Below are 17,724 nucleotides of genomic sequence, written 5' to 3'. Positions count from 1 at the left end.
TTGGGCAGATTTACCGACAGCTGATTTAAAGACATTGTTTAGATAAAGTCCCCACGACCTTAGGGGCAGTTTCTAATACTATCTTGCTCCTTCTCATGCTAAGTTTTTTTTGTTTGTTATTGGAAACCAGAACTGTAAACCAGTTTAATGAGGCCACCCTGGGAATCAGATTTTGTACTCTCTTCGGTGTCTGTCATTGGTGTGGATTACAGTGTTGTGTGTTTAGTGGCTTTTGTAACGATGCTCTAAGGACGTGCTTGGTTGTAATCTCTGTCCTTGAGTTCACACTCAGCCAGCAGTTTGCCAGTGATTTCCGTAAGCGTTGTGTCTGACTTGTCTTCTTCTTGATTCTGCAGGCGCGAGTCAACAGAGGTGTGGACAAATGGATTCTGACAGTTTTTGCTTATTATTCGGTGTCTCTGGGGAGGGCTGGGCTCTTGAATGACTTTTACCCTACACCGGTGACGTCCCCCATGGCCTGGGTCTTTGAGACTGATCTCATACTTTGTCACTGTGCTGGTTTGAGTGAACGTTTGCAATGCAATGTGAAGAGAGGTCTAGAAGGTGAAGGTGGTTGGGGTCTCTGCGCTAGCCTGTAGGAACACATTCCTCCAAGGGTCTCCCCACTCCTGGAGGTGGACCAGCAGCAGAAATCTCTGGGATCCCAGCACACAGAGTATCCTGCTGGGCTTCCTAGCCTGCCAAATCCGTGCTGGTGGCATTATACTTGCAAGGCCTCCTGATGGTGTGATTCTCGCCTCGGCTTTGAAGAGGACTCCTTTAATCTCTGCAGACATGAGTGACGTGAGGCTTTGTATGCACTTTGGCCAGCAGAGAGGGGAAGCTGAGAAGGACAGGGACATTTGCCTTTCAGTGTGCCCACAGTGACCACCCCCCATTTCACAGGTTCCCACCAGCCACAGTCAGATAGAAGTCCCTGGAATCAGAATTTGAAAACTGGCGAACTGTGAAGATGGACAAGTGACTATAGCGGGAGAGGGGTGGGTGGGAATGAGGCGCAGTGGGGTGGGGTCTCTGTAGGAGGCAGCTGGGAGGGGGCTGTGTGTCTCTGGGAAACTATCGTCCCTTTTCTTACTAAGTTCAGAACAAGAACCCCACGTGTGAGTTTAACTGAGAAAGTGTGTCTACACGTGCCTAGCATGTGCTGACATTCCACAGGGCCAATCGGGCGGGAAGTTACAGACTCTGGAGGCTGAAATGGGGACGTCACTGTGACCCCTGCCCTGAGTCAGAAATGAAATTGTCAGTAGCTCTCGGTAGATGATAAGACATGCAGACTCGAGGAGACCCAGATGTCCACAGGAGAAGGACTATGAACCTGCCTCTCAGAGGACCTTGTGGCATGTACCATGCATCTGAAGACAACACCACTCATGACAAGGGTGACTGGCCATCCCCTGCCCAAGCCTGATGAATCCAGGGCCAAGAGAATACCCGTGTCTGGTCCCGAGGAGGTTCAATACCAACATTCAAGGCTCCTGTTTCTCAGGGGAGCAGGGGACCTGGCCCAACGTCACCTCGGCCACTTCCAGGCACTGACAAATCTCACATCCAGGGTGGTTGTGGGGATCAGAGAGGGCCCATGGGGTGTTTGGAAATCAGGGAAGGCCCCAGCCTGGGCTCCGCTCCTACGCATCCTTCAGGGCCTCCACTCAAGTCTCGCCTCCTGCAGGAAGCCCTCCAGGACTCTTCCATAAGCTCAGCTCTCCCTGTCCCCAGACAGACTTCAGCCTCAGGGCTGGACCATGCCTGCCTGGTTGGTGCTGCCCCAGTGAGTGTGTGGGGTGGGGGGTGGAGGGGCATGGAGGTGATCCAGACAGTCCCTGGAGAAGAGGTAGGTGGGGTCCAGTGAGCTCTTTCCTCGGACAGGCTCTGGAACCAGCTAAAGGGGGAGACAGTGGGATCCCACGTGGAAGCTGTGTTTTGCAGGGGCGAGTCTGGTGAGCCTTGTCAATTCACTGCTAGGGATCCAGGGAACCTCAGATTCCCAACCCTTCAGGATGGCCCCCCAATCCTGGATGGTCTACCATTTCACAGACGAGGGGTAGGTCCAGTAATGAAGACGACCACAGAGCCTCAGTGAGCTCCTCCTAGCCTCAGATCAGCTCCCCGTCCCAGATCCTAGCAGGGACCTCAGCAGCAGCCCACCTGCACCCCAGGGCCTGGAGCAGGGAGGGGCTGAGGAATACAGGGGGACCCAGCTCCACTCAGCAACCCAGTTTGGCCTTGGCACATTCCTCATAGAGTCTGTCTCCTGTCTGTAAAATGGGACAAGACAGTGATGTGGGCTGGGGTGCCCCAAGCAGATGGAAGATGGATGGGAGAGGCTTAGGGGTGTGGAGCCCCAGCTGACTACCTCTGTCACAGGGGCCCACACCTGCAGGACAGGAGGGATCTGGAGAACCCTGTAGGCATCAGGGAGCAAGCATACAGCCACCCTCCCAGCCTCCACCTCATGGGAGCTCTACTGTGTCTGCTTGACAACACAGCAAACACTCTCCCAACCTCCACCTCTGGGAAGCCCCCCTGGGCCCACCAGACACAATGAAAGCACTCCCCCAGCCTCCCTCCCAGCCTCCATCTCTAGGGAGTCACCCTGAGGCCCTGCCCCCCACGGGTCAGCCTGCCAAGAGCACCAGTGTCTGCCTGGGGAAGCCGGGCAGCCTTCCTTGCCTTTTGAACTTGTAGAGGATGAATGCTCCCACGGCGAACAGTCCCACGACAAAGAGGACCACCACTGCCCAATAGCCGCCGCCACCGCCCAGCCGCTGGGAGCCTGTGGGCCAAGCAGCATCATGGGTGTGCCAGACAGAACCTTGTGGGCTCCCTTCCGACCCCCCTCCCTGTGTATGTGGCCTTGTTAGGACTTGATGTTAGAGGGTCCTGAACCTCACCCCTGTATGTAATGCAGACAGGGCACAGCTGGACACAGAGACAAGCAAACAGAGGCATGGAGCTCCCCACGGAGCCCCAGAGCTACAAAGATGAAAAGCAAACCTTCCCCCGAAGTTCACAGAGAGAGCCACCCCTAGGAATACACATCCAGTTTCTGACGAAGGAAGTGAAGGTCTGTCCCGTGAAGCTCTCTCATGTGTCTTTCTGCACAGCAGTCCCAGGGGTTGGGGGACACCCAGAGGGGGCTTGAGTCCCTGGTCTGGGCCTTCTGTGGTGGCTCAGAGGAGAGTGACAGGGCATCAGGCTAGGGGTGGCATAGGATCAGTGGATCTGTGTGGGCGTGGTCAGGCCCTGAGTCTGCTCTGTGTTGGAGGGGGCAGACCTGTCAGGTCAACTGTAGGGGGGACGGCATCTCTTCATGCAGCAGGAACCCCTACTTCTGCAGAATGCAGGTGTGGCACTGGGGACAGTTCACGGTAAGGTCCCTGCAGGGTGAGTTCTGTCTCACCTTTGTCCACGTCCCGAAGGGCCACCAGGATGCGGACCCCACCGCGCAGGAAGAAGCTGACCCTCCGTTCTTTCAGCACCTGCTGGATGGCCAGGGTCCTCTGCAGGCAGAGAAGTTGCGGGGCAGTGCCCAGGGCAGAGGGGTGCACTGAGGATGGTCACCATCCGCACCTGCCTCCTCCTCTGTCCGGGGTGCTCTCCAGCCAAATCTGACTCACAGTGACCCCGTGCGACACAACAGAACTGCCCAGGAGGGGTGCCTAGGCGGTTATTTGTATAGGCGCAGAATGCTAGGTCTTTTTTCTGTGGTGTCCCTGGGTAAATTTAAACAGCCAACCTTTCATTTAGCAGCTGAGCACTTAACCATTGTGCCACCAAGGCTTCATAGTAGAATGCAATCATCCTCCACACTGTAATGTCATGTGATGTGGTACAGTGTGATACAATGTAATTACTCTCCACAGTCTAATGTCATGTGATATAATGTCATGTAATGTGGTATAATGTGATACAATGTAATTACTCTCCACACTGTAATGTCATGTAATATATCGATACAATATAATTATTCGCCACACTGTAATGTCATGTAATGCAATACAATATGATACAATGTAATTACACTCCACAGTCTAATGTCATGTGATATAATGTCATGTAATGCAGTACAATGTGATACAATTCCATGTAATGATATCATCCTCCACAGTGTAATGTAGTGTGATATAATGTAACCTTCTCATACGATACATAATATAATGTAACATAGTATAACATCATTTAATATAATATTTGATATAATATAATGTCATTTAATATAATACAATATAATGTAAATGACTGTCTATAATACAATATAACATACTGTAACATATAAGGCAGGGGTGGGGAAGCATTTTTCTGCCAAAATCTGTAACATTATTTGTGGGCCATACAAAATTATCAACTTAAAATTAGCCTGCTACATTTGGTCAAACATTTAATTACCTCACCCTAATGTGATGGAGTCCTGGCATGGCACTGTGGCTTAATGCGCCAGATTGCAAAGCCATTTGATGTAAGGCTGGCACTTCAAGCTCACCAGCTGCTACTTGGAAACCCTATACAGGGTGGCTATGGGTTGGAATCGACTCGACGGCACTTCACAACAACAACGTGATAGCTGAGGGAACTGAAGAAAAAATTCAAGCCTTGGCTTTCATTATTGAAGGATTCTCTGGGCAAATTATTGAACGATGCAGAAAGCATCAACAGAAGGTGGAAGGAATACACAGAGTCACTGTAACAAAAGGAAATGGTTGATGCTCAACCATTTCAAGAGGTACCATATGATCAAGAGCCAATGATATCGAAGGAGGAAATCCAAGGCATATTGAAGGAATTGGCAAAGAACAAGGTTCCAAGAATTGATGGAATAAAAATGGAAATCTTTCAACAAAGTGAGGTGGCACTGGAGGCATTCATTCATCATGCCAAGAAATTTGGAAGGCAGCTACCTGACCACATGACTGGAAGAGATCTGTATTTGTGCCCATTTCCAAAGACAGGTGACCCAACAGAATGTGAAAATCATCAGATAATATTATCAATATGCCATGCGAGTAAAGTTTTACTAAAGGTAATACAGAAAACAGCTACAATCATACATTGACAGAGAACTTCCAGAGGTTCAAGCCAGATTCAGAAGAGTACTTGGAGATCAGAGAATACCAGAAAGATGTTTACCTGTGCTTTATTGACTACTCAAAGGCTTTTGATTGTGTGGATCATGACAAGCTATGGACAACATTGTGGAGAATGAGTATTCCAGACCACTTAATTGTGCTCATGAGGAACCTGTACACATACCAAGAGGCAGTTGTTTGAACAGAACAAGGGAACACGGAATGGTTTAAAATTAGGAAAGGTGTGCGACACCAGGGTTGTATTCTTTCACCATACTTATTCAACCTGTATGCTGAGCAAATAATCAAAGACGCTGGGTTATATGAAGAAAAACACGGCATCAGAACTGGAGGAAGACTCATGAACAACCTGCGATATGCAGATGATACAACCTTGCTTGCTGAAAGTGAAGAGGACTTGAAACATTTACTGATGAAGATCAAAGAGCACAGCCTTCAATGTGGATTACATCTCAATGTCAAGAAAACAAAAATCCTCACCACTGGGCCAATAAACAACGTTCTTATCAACAGAGAAAAGATTGAAGTTGTCAAGGACTTCATTCTTCTTGGATCAACCATCAACACACATGGAAGCAGCAGTCATGAAATCAAATAACGTATTTTATTGGGCAAATCTGCTACACAAGACCTTTTTAAAGCGTTGAAGAGCAAAGATGTCAGCTTGAGGATTAAGGTGTGCCTGACCCAAGCCATGGTGTTTTCAATAACCTTTTATGCATGCGAAAGCTGGACAGTGAATAAGGAAGACCTTAGAAGAATTGATGCTTTTGAGTTCTGGTGTTGGAGGAGAATACTGAAAGTGCCATGGGCTGCCAAAAGAACCAATAGATCTGTGTTGGAAGAAGTGCAGACAGAGTGCTCCTTGGAGGCCAAGATGGCCAAACTTCATCTCTCATATTCAGAAGGGACTAGTCGCTGGAGAGTGATACCATGTTTGGTAAGGTGGAGGGTCAGAGAAAAAGAAGAAGACCCTTAACGAGATGGATTGGCACAGTGGCAGCATCAATGGGCTCAAGCATAAAGATAGTGAGGTTGGCCCAGGCCTGGGCAGTGTGTGTTTTGTTCTGTTGTGTATAGGGTCGCTATGAGTTGGTACTGACTTGATGGCACCTAACAACAATACAGTGCCATGACCATCCATAGTGTAATATAACATAATACAGTGTAATCACTGTTTATAACTTAATGTACTGAGCCTCTCTAATGTAATGTAACGACCCTCCACTGTGTAATAGAACATGATACAATGTAGTCTCCATTCACAACATAATGTAATGGCCCTCTCTGATGTAATGTAACGACCCTCCACAGTGTAATAGAACATGATACAATGTAGTCTCCATTCACAACATAATGTAATGGCCCTCTCTGATGTAATGTAACGACCCTCCACAGTGTAATAGAACATGATACAATGTAGTCTCCATTCACAACATAATGTAATGGCCCTCTCTGATGTAATGTAACGACCCTCCACAGTGTAATAGAACATGATACAATGTAGTCTCCATTCACAACATAATGTAATGGCCCTCTCTGATGTAATGTAACGACCCTCCACAGTGTAATAGAACATGATACAATGTAGTCTCCATTCACAACATAATGTAATGGCCCTCTCTGATGTAATGTAACGACCCTCCACAGTGTAATCTAACAATATAATGTAACCATCACTCACAACATAATGTATTGGTCCTCTCTAATGTAATTCACAACATAATGTAACGACCCTCCACATTGTTACGTAACGTAATGACACTTCATAATGTAATGTAATGCAATGCGATGCCATCTGTCATGTCATCTGTAATGTAGTGACTCTCCATAATGTAATATAAGGTGCTCATTTTCAAGAATGTAGTCTAGTCAGTCAGTCCATTGAAGACATTAAGAATGAGTGGGAGTTTCCCCACAGTGTGGTCTGTTTCCAGTCATCAACAGATAATTTGGTGGAACTCCAGCGTCTTCCACAGAGTTTGGACTTGCAATTGTGTGAGCCAATTCCCTCGACATGCTAGCTCCATGTGTACACACATATATGTCTCACTGAGTCTGTGTCACCAGAAGCCCCGGGACATGGGATGCTGAGAGAGCTGGTACCTTGTCATTTCCTAGACTCCTCTTCTTGGTGGGCCGGGGAGGGGGCAGGAGCACATACAGGTCAGCCACAGTGGGCAGCCCTGGCTTCACCACGGTCACCAGCAGCTCCTCGGGGACACTGGTCTCCTGCAGGGCCACGGGGACAGAGATGGGTCTGATGAGTCGCCCTAGTTGCCACTTGCCACACTCTGGAGTCCCAGGAACCCCTGTTCCACTCTTTGCTGTAGGAGTTGTGGTCAGCTGTCCTGCAGCCCTTCCTGACCCTTCATATCCTGGGGGCAGCTCTGGAATCCCACCTGCCCACACTGCCTCCTGAAACCCAGCCCCTTGGTGCCTCAGCCCCACTGCAGGCCCTTCACCCCTCCTCTTCCTCCATCCCACACGTAGGCCCAGCATGGCAACACCACCAACCCCAGTTCCCGGTCACAGGCTGCTTGTTCCTCTGAGTCCTGGAAACCTAACTCCAGGATGGAGTTTTCCATCTGGAAAACTCCTACTGAGCCTTCAATGCCCAGCCCAATAAGACCCACACTAGTGGGTTCTTCCGGAGGGCACCCTTGGATGGGTTCTCTCCAGAGGTGCTCACGCTGCTGCCTTGCCCGGGGCTACCCTCTCCCTAAGGACAGCAGCTGTGTCTGACCTTTCTCTCTGGGGCCAGTGCCAAGCTCAGGAGGGGACTCAGCAGACCATTCAAAGGGTTTTCAAGAGACTCAGCTGCTAGGCAACAGGACTGTGCCCTGTGGGTGGTGACTGAGGAGGGTGTGGCTCCTGCTTTGTTCTGAGAGATGGCACCCAGCTTCCTGTTCCCCAGGCCCAGCGGCCCCCTGGCTTCCAAGCTCCCCACCCGCAGGGCTGGCTGATGCCCAACACTAGACTTAAGGGGCAGTATCTCCTGCCTGTCCCCAGGTGACCATGACACTCAGCTTCATGGGCACGGAGCCTTTTCCAGGGCTGGGCCAGGCTGGACACTGAGTGAGGGGGGCACCTTAGAGAGGAGTCGGGTGACCCCTAGGCCGACGTCTGCCCTCCATTCAGGAACATTGGGGTTGTAAGCATCCAAGTCCTTGGAAAACTGCAGAGGCACAATCTGAAACTGATCTGGGAGGGGCAGAGATGGGAGGGTGGTCAGCCCAACAGTGCGGCCAGCTGAGGGCCTCTGTGTGGGCCTGGACACCCCGTCCTCAGAATCCTTTCAAGCAGATTAGAAGGGTCCCGTTTTGCATTTGAGCAACACAATCCTGCGCTTCATGTGGTGGCCTGTAGGTGGTCCCAGACAGGCCTCACCTCTCAGCTGTGTGTCAACAGTAATCATCATCGTACCAACATCAGTGGTAAGGATGGTAAAGCCAGCCACTCTGCCCACCTACCCTCTGAGGTGTGCTTTAATGACTCATGAGGGTGTCTCCATGGCTGAGACCCTCTCTCGGCCCTTAGCCACTTCTGACTGTCCCCTGGACTGATCCCCTCACCAGATTGAGAGCCCCCTGACTCAGAGTCCTCTCTTCCTCTCCCATGGTCCTCGGGTTTGGCCTTTCCTTCTGAGCCTTGCTTTCTTACTGGAGTTGGGAGGAGGCCCTGGGATGGTTTATGTGGGGGTGGGGACAGTACCAAGTGTGTGTGTAGATGAAGAAATGACCATCTGAGGCCTGGCCAGCCACGGCCAGTGTGGACAACCCAGCCTCAGCCTTGCACACACCCCTGGCCGCTAATACAGCAATTGGGGCCTTCAGGGGTGTCGTGGTCAGTAGCCATGTGCTGGGGCACTTTCAGACTTGGAGCTACTTTTTCATTGTAAGTCTCTTGGGGGGCAGCTAAGGACCCCCCGAAAGCACAGTTCAGGGGTCTCATCAAAGGTCCTGTGACAGAGACTCATGGCACAATTTGCAAGTGTGCTGGGGGGGCGGGGAGCAGAGCCCAGAGGGGCAGCCTTATAGACCAGCCCCAAATCCCTCCCGGGGCCCCACCCCCTGCCGTGTGGAAACAGCCTCACCTGTGTGACATGTGGGCACACAGGAGTGGAGTATGAGCCCAGGCATGTCTCATCTGTGTGACGTGTGGGTACACATGAGTATAAGTATGACCCCAGGTATATCTCACCTGTGTGACGTGTGGGCACACATGAGCGGAGGTATGACCCCAGGTTCATCTGTGTGACATGTGGGTACACACAAGTAGAGGTATGACCCAGGTGTGCCTTTCTTGTGTGACATGTGGGTACACAGGAGTGGAGGCATGACCCCAGGTGCCTCACTTGTGTGAGGGGTGAGCACCCATGTGCAGAGTATGAGCTCAGTGTGTTCTCTGGAGGGCTGGGAGACCCTGGGTGGGGAGGGAGCTGACCCTGAGGACTCACCCAGCACTCGGATGACCTTGGAGTCCTGCAGCACCGAGCTCCCACAGGTCGCCTGCACGGTCACCCGCACGTCCCCTGCATCCGCAAACCGCGTGCTCACCGAGTTCTCCAGGGACAGCAAAGGCTATGGGACAGGGCTTTCACAGCGAGCCGTGGGGGGCTCAGGGATCCCCTCCCCCCCCACACACAAAGACTTCAGACAGCCAGGACATAGTGAAAATCTCCCAGCATCCCTCCTATCCACACAAGAGCCCCTCCCACGTGACATTTCGGGGACCTTCACACCCATATGGCTGCAGGTGTGAGCCATGACACCTTCCCTGGATACGTCTTGAGAACGGGAGGCGATTTCTCATGAGGCCCAGGGCTGCCGTGGTGAGGGATGCCCCCAAAGGGCCCCACAGGAAATGGCTGGGCTGAGACTCGAACTTGGAGTTCAGGTCCCTTCTCCAACCTTCCCCATTCTGGGGACTCACAGGCAGAATCCATTGTCCCTCCCTCCCCCATCTAGGCCTTTAACTGCTGCTGGACAGGGGTCTACGTGGGGATCGCCTGGCAAAGGGAGAAAGTTCTTCTGGGTCTTGAAGCCCCACAGTTTGAGAGTGGGCAGCCCCACCCTACAAGACCCTCAAAGCAGAGCAGTCCTATGATTCAGGCCACAATCCTGCTCAAGAACTGTCCATAGCTCCCCACTGCTTCCAAATTATAAGCCTTTGATTAAGACCTCTGAGGTCTGGCCCAGCCCCAGGTACCCTGGCCTCCCCTGGAAACGACCTTCCATCACTGGGAGCTCCCACATTCCTCTTTGTTCCTTCCTGGGATGCCTGTTCTAACCGGGGCCACCCTGAGTGGGACCGAGTAGAGGAGGGGGGCCCCTACACCAGTCACCCAGGAGGACCTCACACACATGGCACTCTTGTCCACCATCCACCCTGGACAGGAGCTGAGGACGGGGGCCTGTGAGGGCCGCACCTGCAGGCTGTGACCGATCCACCAGTAGAAGACAGTGAGGTTGGGGTTCAGGGGCAGCAACACTGCTGTGAGGTTCACTTCCTGGTTGATGCCAATGACAGGGACCACTTCCAGGTACAGGGCCTGCAGGGGGGCTGCAGAGGTCAGAGAGCTTCAGGATATCTGTCATTTCATAGACTTCTTATTGGTCCTGTCCCCACCAACTCCACTGTGACTGCCACCTTCATCATTACCACTGTCCTTTTTTCTACTGTCACCAACAGCACCACCATCATTACCAACATCACCATCACCACCTACATTACCTCTACCATCTCACCACTACCATAACACCATCACCATCACCACAGCCATCATATCATCATTACCACCAACACCACCATAACCATCACCAGCTACACCACCATCATTACCCGCACCACCATCCCCACCATTAATACCACAATCCCCAGCACTGCTTCCATAATCACCATACCACCATCATCAGTATGATCCACCAACAACCCCACTTATACACATTCCCACCGACCCAACTACAGATCATCAGAGGTGCAGATGCGGAGCCCCTGGGCTGCCATCCTGAGGACCCTATCCCAAGGTCTGCCTTTCAAAGGTGGCGACTTACAGTTAACCTGGACAAAGAGCACCGCCTCATCTTGCCCCGCCATGTTCTCTGCACGGACAGACACGCGGTAGACACCAGGGCTCGCATAGCGGTGCCGGACAGGCTCCCCGGTCAGCGTGAGGTTCACGTACATGACCTTGAAGCCGTCTCCAAGGTCCACCTGGTACTTAGTGGTCAGGACATCACCCTGCAGGGGAACAGCACGATGCCACTTAGGAGTGACCACAATACTGGTGCCGCTGAGGGGTCAGGGGTGAGCTCACCCCACCACTCACTCACTGACTCCTTCATTCATTCATCCATCCATCACTCACTCACCCACTCTGTCACTCATCCATCACTCTCACTCCTGTCCTCAGAATGCAAGGAAGGGCTTTCGGGACCCAAGCTGTTACTCTGCCATCAGGGTCCAGACCCTGACATCAGCTCCAGGCAGGTAAGTGGTGTGCAGGTGAGGAGGGCAGGTTAGATAGATAGAGCACCAGGGGACGGAGCCCAGAGGGTAAAGCAAGGCTCTACTGTCAGGCTTGCCCTTGAGAACGATCGCCTAGCTGGTGAGAGGAAGCAGCTCTCCCAAGGGTGACCCCAGAGAGGGTGGTGGGGTGGGCGTAGGTGGGGGAATGCAGGGAGACCCACTGGGGCCAGGGCAGGTGGGAGACAGAGGGTGAGGAGGGGCCTTGGAGGATTCTAGGAACAGGATTGGGAAGACCATGTGACTCCCTCTCCAAAGTGTCTCCCCAGGTGTAACATGGCTCCGGAGAGCTCCTTTATCATCCTCACTCCATACCTGGAGGGATGCAGACTCAGGCTCCATGCAGAGACCCCTCCACTGCGGCCTCACCCCTCCCACCACTGAGTCACCCACAAAAGCCGTCTTATCGCCATTCACATATCTCTGCTGCCAACATTTCCCTTCAGATAACTGTTTTCATCTTAGATTTGAGGAAATGGAGTGAAGGAAAAAACTTTTTCAACATCACAGAAAGAGAAAGGGGTCACAGTCACCCTCATTTTCTCCCCTTCCTTCTCCTCCTCGTTGATGTGCCTGTTCCTCTACCCTCCCCATCTCCTGCCCCTCCTCCATCTCTGCCTCTCCCACTGTCTGGCTCCCTCTCTCCTTCTCTCTAACTCTCTCTCCACCATCTCTCTGACTCCCCTCCACATCTCTCTCTGTCTCCCCCTCTTCCGCTCCCAGGAAACCATCTCCCAATGATCAAAACCAGGACCTTTCACGGTCCTCGGGGCGCTTGGACCTTTCACAGTCTTCGGGGCGCTTGGACCCTTCACAGCTGCCAAGCCTGAGCTGGCCAATGTGTAAGAGTCCACCACTCATCTGTCAGTTTGTCATCCTGTGGTGGCTGTGATTGTGGAAACTATGTCACTGATATTTAAATGCCAGCAAGATACATCAATGGTGGACAGGTTTCAGATGAGTTTCCAGACTAAGACAGACTAGGAAGAAGGAGAGACGGACGACTTTCTAATGTGTAGTTACCGAAATCCTTATGAATAGCAGTGGAACACTGTCAGCACCAGAATACCGAATATTGAAAGGTGATGAAGAGCACCCGGATATTGTCAGATACAGTGCCGGAAGATGAGCCCTCGGGTTGGAAGGCACTCAGAAGTCTGGGGAAGAGCTGCCTCGTTAAAGCAGAGTTGGCCGTGATGATGTGAATGGAATAAAACCCTCAGGACCTTCATCTCCTGATGGGGCACAAATAGTCATTAATAATTGGAACACAGAACGCATGGAATATGAATCTAGGAAAATAGGAAATTGTCAACCATGAAGTGGGATACATAAACACCAATGTCCTAGGCATTAGTGATCTGAATGGAATGGTTGGGCCATTGTGAATCTGACAATCACATGGTTTTCTATGTTGGGAATTATAAATTAAAGAGGAATGGTGTTGCATTCTTCATCAAAAAGAACATTATCAAGACCTATCTTGAAGTACAACACTGTCTGTGATAGGATAATATTCATACGACTACGAGGAAGACCGGTTAATATCACTTTTATTCAAATTTATGCACCAACCACTAAAGTCAGTGATGATGAAATTGAGGAATTCTAGTATCTTTTTCAGTCTGAAATTGATCAAACAGGAGCTCAGGATGTACTGATAATTACTGGTGATTGGAATGCAATGTTGGAAACAAATGGGAAGGATCAATAGTTGAAAATTACGTCCTTGGTGATAGAAACGATGCTGGAGACCTCATGATAGAATTTTGCAAGACCAATGACTTCTTTATTGAAAATACCTTTGTTAAACAGCATAAAAGACAAGTATACACATGGACCTCACCAGATGGAATACACAGAAATCAAATTGACTACATCTGTGGGAAGAGACGGTGAAAAAGTTCCATATCAACATCCAAAACAAGGCCAGGGGCACACTGTGGGACAGACCATCAATTACTCATATGCAAATTCAAACTGAAGCTGAAGAAAATAAAAATGAGTCCACAAGAGCCAAAACATGACCTTGAATATATCCCACCTGAATTTAGAGATTGTCTCAAGAACAGATTTGATGCATTAAACACTAAAGAACGAAGACCAGAAGAGTTGTGGAATGATATCAAGAACATCATACAGGAAAAAAGCAAAAGGTCATTGAGAAGACAAGAAAGATGGATAAGGTCAAAACGGATATCAGAAGAGACTCTGAAACTTACTCTCCAGCGCAGAGATGCTAAAGCAAATGGAAGAAGTGAGGAGGTACAAGAGCTGAACAGAAAATTTCAAATGTCAGCTCGAGAAGAAAAAGTCAAATATTATAATGAAATGTGATAAGACCTGGAGTAAGAAAACCAAAAGGAAAAACACACTCAGCATTTCTCAAGCTGAAAGAACTCAGGAAAAAATTCAAGACTTGCTTTGTAATATTGAGCGAACTATCGAACGATGCAGAAAGCATCAAAAGAAGATGGAAGGAATACACAGAGTCACTGTACCAAAAAGAAATGGTCGATGTTCAACCGTTTCAAGAGGTAGCATATGATCAAGAGCCAATGATCATGAATGAAGTCCAAAGTGCACTGAAGGCATTAGCAAAGAACAAAGCTCTGGAAATCGATGGATTACAAATTGAAATCTTTCAACAAACTGATGCAGCACTGGAGACTGCTACCTGGCTGACTGACTGGATCAGTAGAGATCTATATTTGTGCCCATTCCAAAGAGAGGTGACCCAGTGGAATACAGAAATCATTGGACAATATCGTCAATATAGCATGGAAGTAAAATTCTGCTAAAGATAATATAAAAATGGCTGCAATCATACAAAGAACTCCCAGAGCTTTAAGCCGGATTCATATGACGACGTGGAACAAGGAATATCATTGCTGACGTCATATGGCTCTTGGTCGAAAGCAGAGAATACCAGAAAGACGTTTACCTGTGCTTTATTGAGGTTTTGGACATTGTGGCTCATGACAAGCTATGGACAACTCTGTGGACACTGAGTATTCCGGAACACTTAACTGTGCTCATGAGGAATCTGTACATAGACAAGCGGCAATGGTTAGAACTGAACGAGGGAAAACTGAATGGTTTAAAATTAGGAAAGGTGTGGGCCAGGGTGGTATTCTTTCACCATGCTTATTCGGTCTGTATACTGAATAAATAATCTGAGAAGGTGGATTATATTAAAAGAAATGTGACCTGCTGAAAGTGAAGAGGACTTAAAATACTTACTGATGAAGATCAAAGACCACAGCCTTCAGTATGGGTTGTACCTCAGTGTAAAGAAAACAAAAATCCTCACCACTGGGCCAATAAATAACATCATGATAAACGGAGAAAGGTTGAAGTTGTCAAAACTTCATTTTGCTTGGATCCACCATCAACACTCATGGGAGCAGCAGTCAGGAAATGAAATACCGCATTGCATTAGGCCAATCTGCTGTACAAGACCTCGTTAAAGTGTTCTCTTGAAGACTTTAAAGATGTCAGTTTGAGGACTAAGGTGAACCAGATCCAAGTCATGGTATTTTCAGTAGCCTCACATGCAAGAGAAAGTGGGACACTGAACAAGGAAGACTCTGGAAAACAACATTAAAAGTACATTGGAGTACCTGCAAAACAAACTAATCTTGCTCGAAGAAGTACAAGCAAATTGTGTCTTAGAAGTCATGATGGCCAGACTTTGTCTCTCCTACTTCCAACATATTATCCAAAGGGATCCATCCCTGAAGAGGGACATCATGTTTGGTGAAGTGGAGGGTCAACGAAACAGAGGAAGACCCCCAAGGAGAGGGACTAACACAGTGGCAGCAGTAATGGGCTGAATCCTAACAACCCTTTTGAGGTTGTCTCAGGATCTGCGTGAAGTCGGAACCAACTCAAAGGCTCCTATCAACAACACGTGTGAGGGTGTGTGTTTGTGAGTGTGTGAGTATGAAAGTGTGTGTCTGTGCGTGAGCATGAATGTGTTTGTGAGACCATACGACTGTGTGTGAGCGTAAATGTGCGTGTCAACATGAATGTGAGACTGTGTACGACTGTGTGTGTTGAGCCTATATATGTGTCATTGTGTGTGCGAGTGTTTGAGTTTGTGACAACGTGTTTGTGTTTAAGCTTGTGTGTGCAGGTGCTATGTGAGTGTCAGTGTGTTTGTGAGGGAAGGCACTTTTGTGAGGATGTGTGACTGTCACAAGGTGTTTCTGTTTGATTTTGTTTCTGCAGGTGCCCCGCAGTGTGTGTGTGTGAGTGTGCACACCCCAGTCCCCATGCCCACCCTCATCCCCCATGTCCTCTGACCATAGGTGTACATGGAGGGGGCGGCTTTACAGTGCCTTCTTCCCTCCCCTTAACTGAGCCCACCCTTTGTGTGATGTGTGGTGTGTGGTGAGTAGGACGTGCGGGTGGGCCCAGGACTCAGCAGAGTCCATCCAGGCACCATTCAGGGATCTGAAGAAGCCAGGCTCTAGGGGGCAGCAGATGGCCACTTTTACAGAGCTCCCGGGGAGCGGGGGCAAAGGAAGGTTGGTCCACTGGGAGTGTCCACATGCGCCCAGGCTGGGTAGGGGGCTTCATCCTCTGCCGCCCCTCCCAGGCCTCAGCCCAAGCTTGGAGCTTGAATCTCAGGTTGGTCACAGTGGGGCATATGGACATGGGAGAGGCCTGAGACCCAATCACACTTGTCACCAAGCAGTGGTCAGAGACTTGTCCTCTCAGAGCCTCGGTTTCCTCAGTTTCAGAGTCCACCCTGGTCAGGTTGCCACAAGGATTGAGGGAAGGCATGTGCACAGTTCTGTGTCCTGTTTTCTGCCTACACTGGACAAGGAGGGTCCCTGTGTGTCAACACCCAAGACCTCACCATCACCACCACCAAAGGCTTGCCACCACCCTTGAAGAGAGCACTGAAAGAAAACTCGGTTTACAAACCTCAGCTGTTCACGTTCCCTATTAGCTAACCAGAGTCAAGAATGCCCACAGATCTGATCGTCCCAGGAACATCTGGGCCCAAGGGTGGCCCCTCAAATGGGTGCAAACTTACCCTCATGTGTCTCACTGCTGGAATGCTCTGCAGGTTGGCAATGGTGTCTAACTTCTGTTTGGGAATTTTCTACAAAGAGCACTCACTATGTCTAGCATCAGAAGGGCACAGATGATAAATATTCCCGCACCTTACAAATCGTACAGGAATCATATGGTTTTCACCACCGCACCCTCCTGAGTTGGTTTCTTAATCTGTGCTGTGCAGGCTATACGCATAGGATTTATGTGGGAATGCCATTTGTGGAAACGCCGTCACTTAAGCGCTGTTAACAGTTATTACCTTGGGGGAAAGGAATTGGATGGATAGTTGTCTTCTTGATATGCTAATAAAGCACTTTGCAGCACAGACACACACAACACACACACCCACTCCACACACAACACAGTCCCACACACCGCACACACTCACTACACACAGACAGATACATATGCCACGCCCACGTCCGCTGACGTTCCTCGGGGCCACGCCTCACTACAACTGCTGGCCTCCACCGGGAGGTGTCGGCCCCTCCCCTCTTTCACCCCTCGGCGGGGTCCACGCGCCCTGGTCTGGATGGGGAGGGGTCAGCCCCCTACCCCACCAAACCCCCCACCCCCATCACCCTTCAGCAGGGTCCACGAGCCCTGGTCTGGATGGGGAGAGGTCGGTCCCTATCTGTCACCCTCAGCGAGGTCCACGCTTCCTGGTATGGACGGGGAAGGGTCATCCTCCCCCTGGTCACCCCCTGGCAGGGTCCACGCGATCTGGTTGGGCTGCCCACCTGCTCCTGCCGCACCACAAACAGGACATCCTCTCCCGGCCGCACAGCCACTGCCTCTCCTTGGATGCTGACCCGCAGGCCCCGGGGCGGCATGAGAGGGCACTGGAGCGACCCTGCCCCCCGCTGCAGGTCCACGCCGCCTTTGCACACATTGGACGCCACCTTGCGGTACCTGCAGTCAGAAGAGGGGTGGGGACTGGCGTCAGTGGTGGGGACAAGTCCACTGCCTGCGGGCCATGCTCTCGGACGTCAGGCCTCGACGGCCATCACAGCTCTCC

At 50.4% G+C, this 17,724-nt stretch overlaps 1 protein-coding gene across 1 annotated transcript in view; it reads right to left on the bottom strand.

Moving 5' to 3' along the window:
* SORCS2 (sortilin-related VPS10 domain containing receptor 2) overlaps positions 1-17,724 on the bottom strand; it is a gene marked incomplete at its 5' end in the record, with an annotated part of 427,091 nt that overhangs the window by 8,077 nt on the left and 401,290 nt on the right. Inside the window, 8 exons of the mRNA XM_006875319.1 lie at positions 2,695-2,797; positions 3,425-3,524; positions 7,215-7,340; positions 8,200-8,312; positions 9,568-9,691; positions 10,540-10,673; positions 11,165-11,351; positions 17,447-17,618. Coding sequence (XP_006875381.1) covers positions 2,695-2,797; positions 3,425-3,524; positions 7,215-7,340; positions 8,200-8,312; positions 9,568-9,691; positions 10,540-10,673; positions 11,165-11,351; positions 17,447-17,618 — 1,059 coding nt within the window. The remainder of the gene's footprint in view (positions 1-2,694; positions 2,798-3,424; positions 3,525-7,214; positions 7,341-8,199; positions 8,313-9,567; positions 9,692-10,539; positions 10,674-11,164; positions 11,352-17,446; positions 17,619-17,724) is intronic.

Source organism: Chrysochloris asiatica, unplaced genomic scaffold (genome assembly GCF_000296735.1).
Source record: "Chrysochloris asiatica unplaced genomic scaffold, ChrAsi1.0 scaffold00319, whole genome shotgun sequence".
In the NCBI taxonomy this organism is placed as follows: Eukaryota; Metazoa; Chordata; class Mammalia; order Afrosoricida; family Chrysochloridae; genus Chrysochloris; species Chrysochloris asiatica.
Note: the sequence above shows the minus strand (reverse complement) of the source record. Positions and strands in the feature narration are given on the sequence as shown.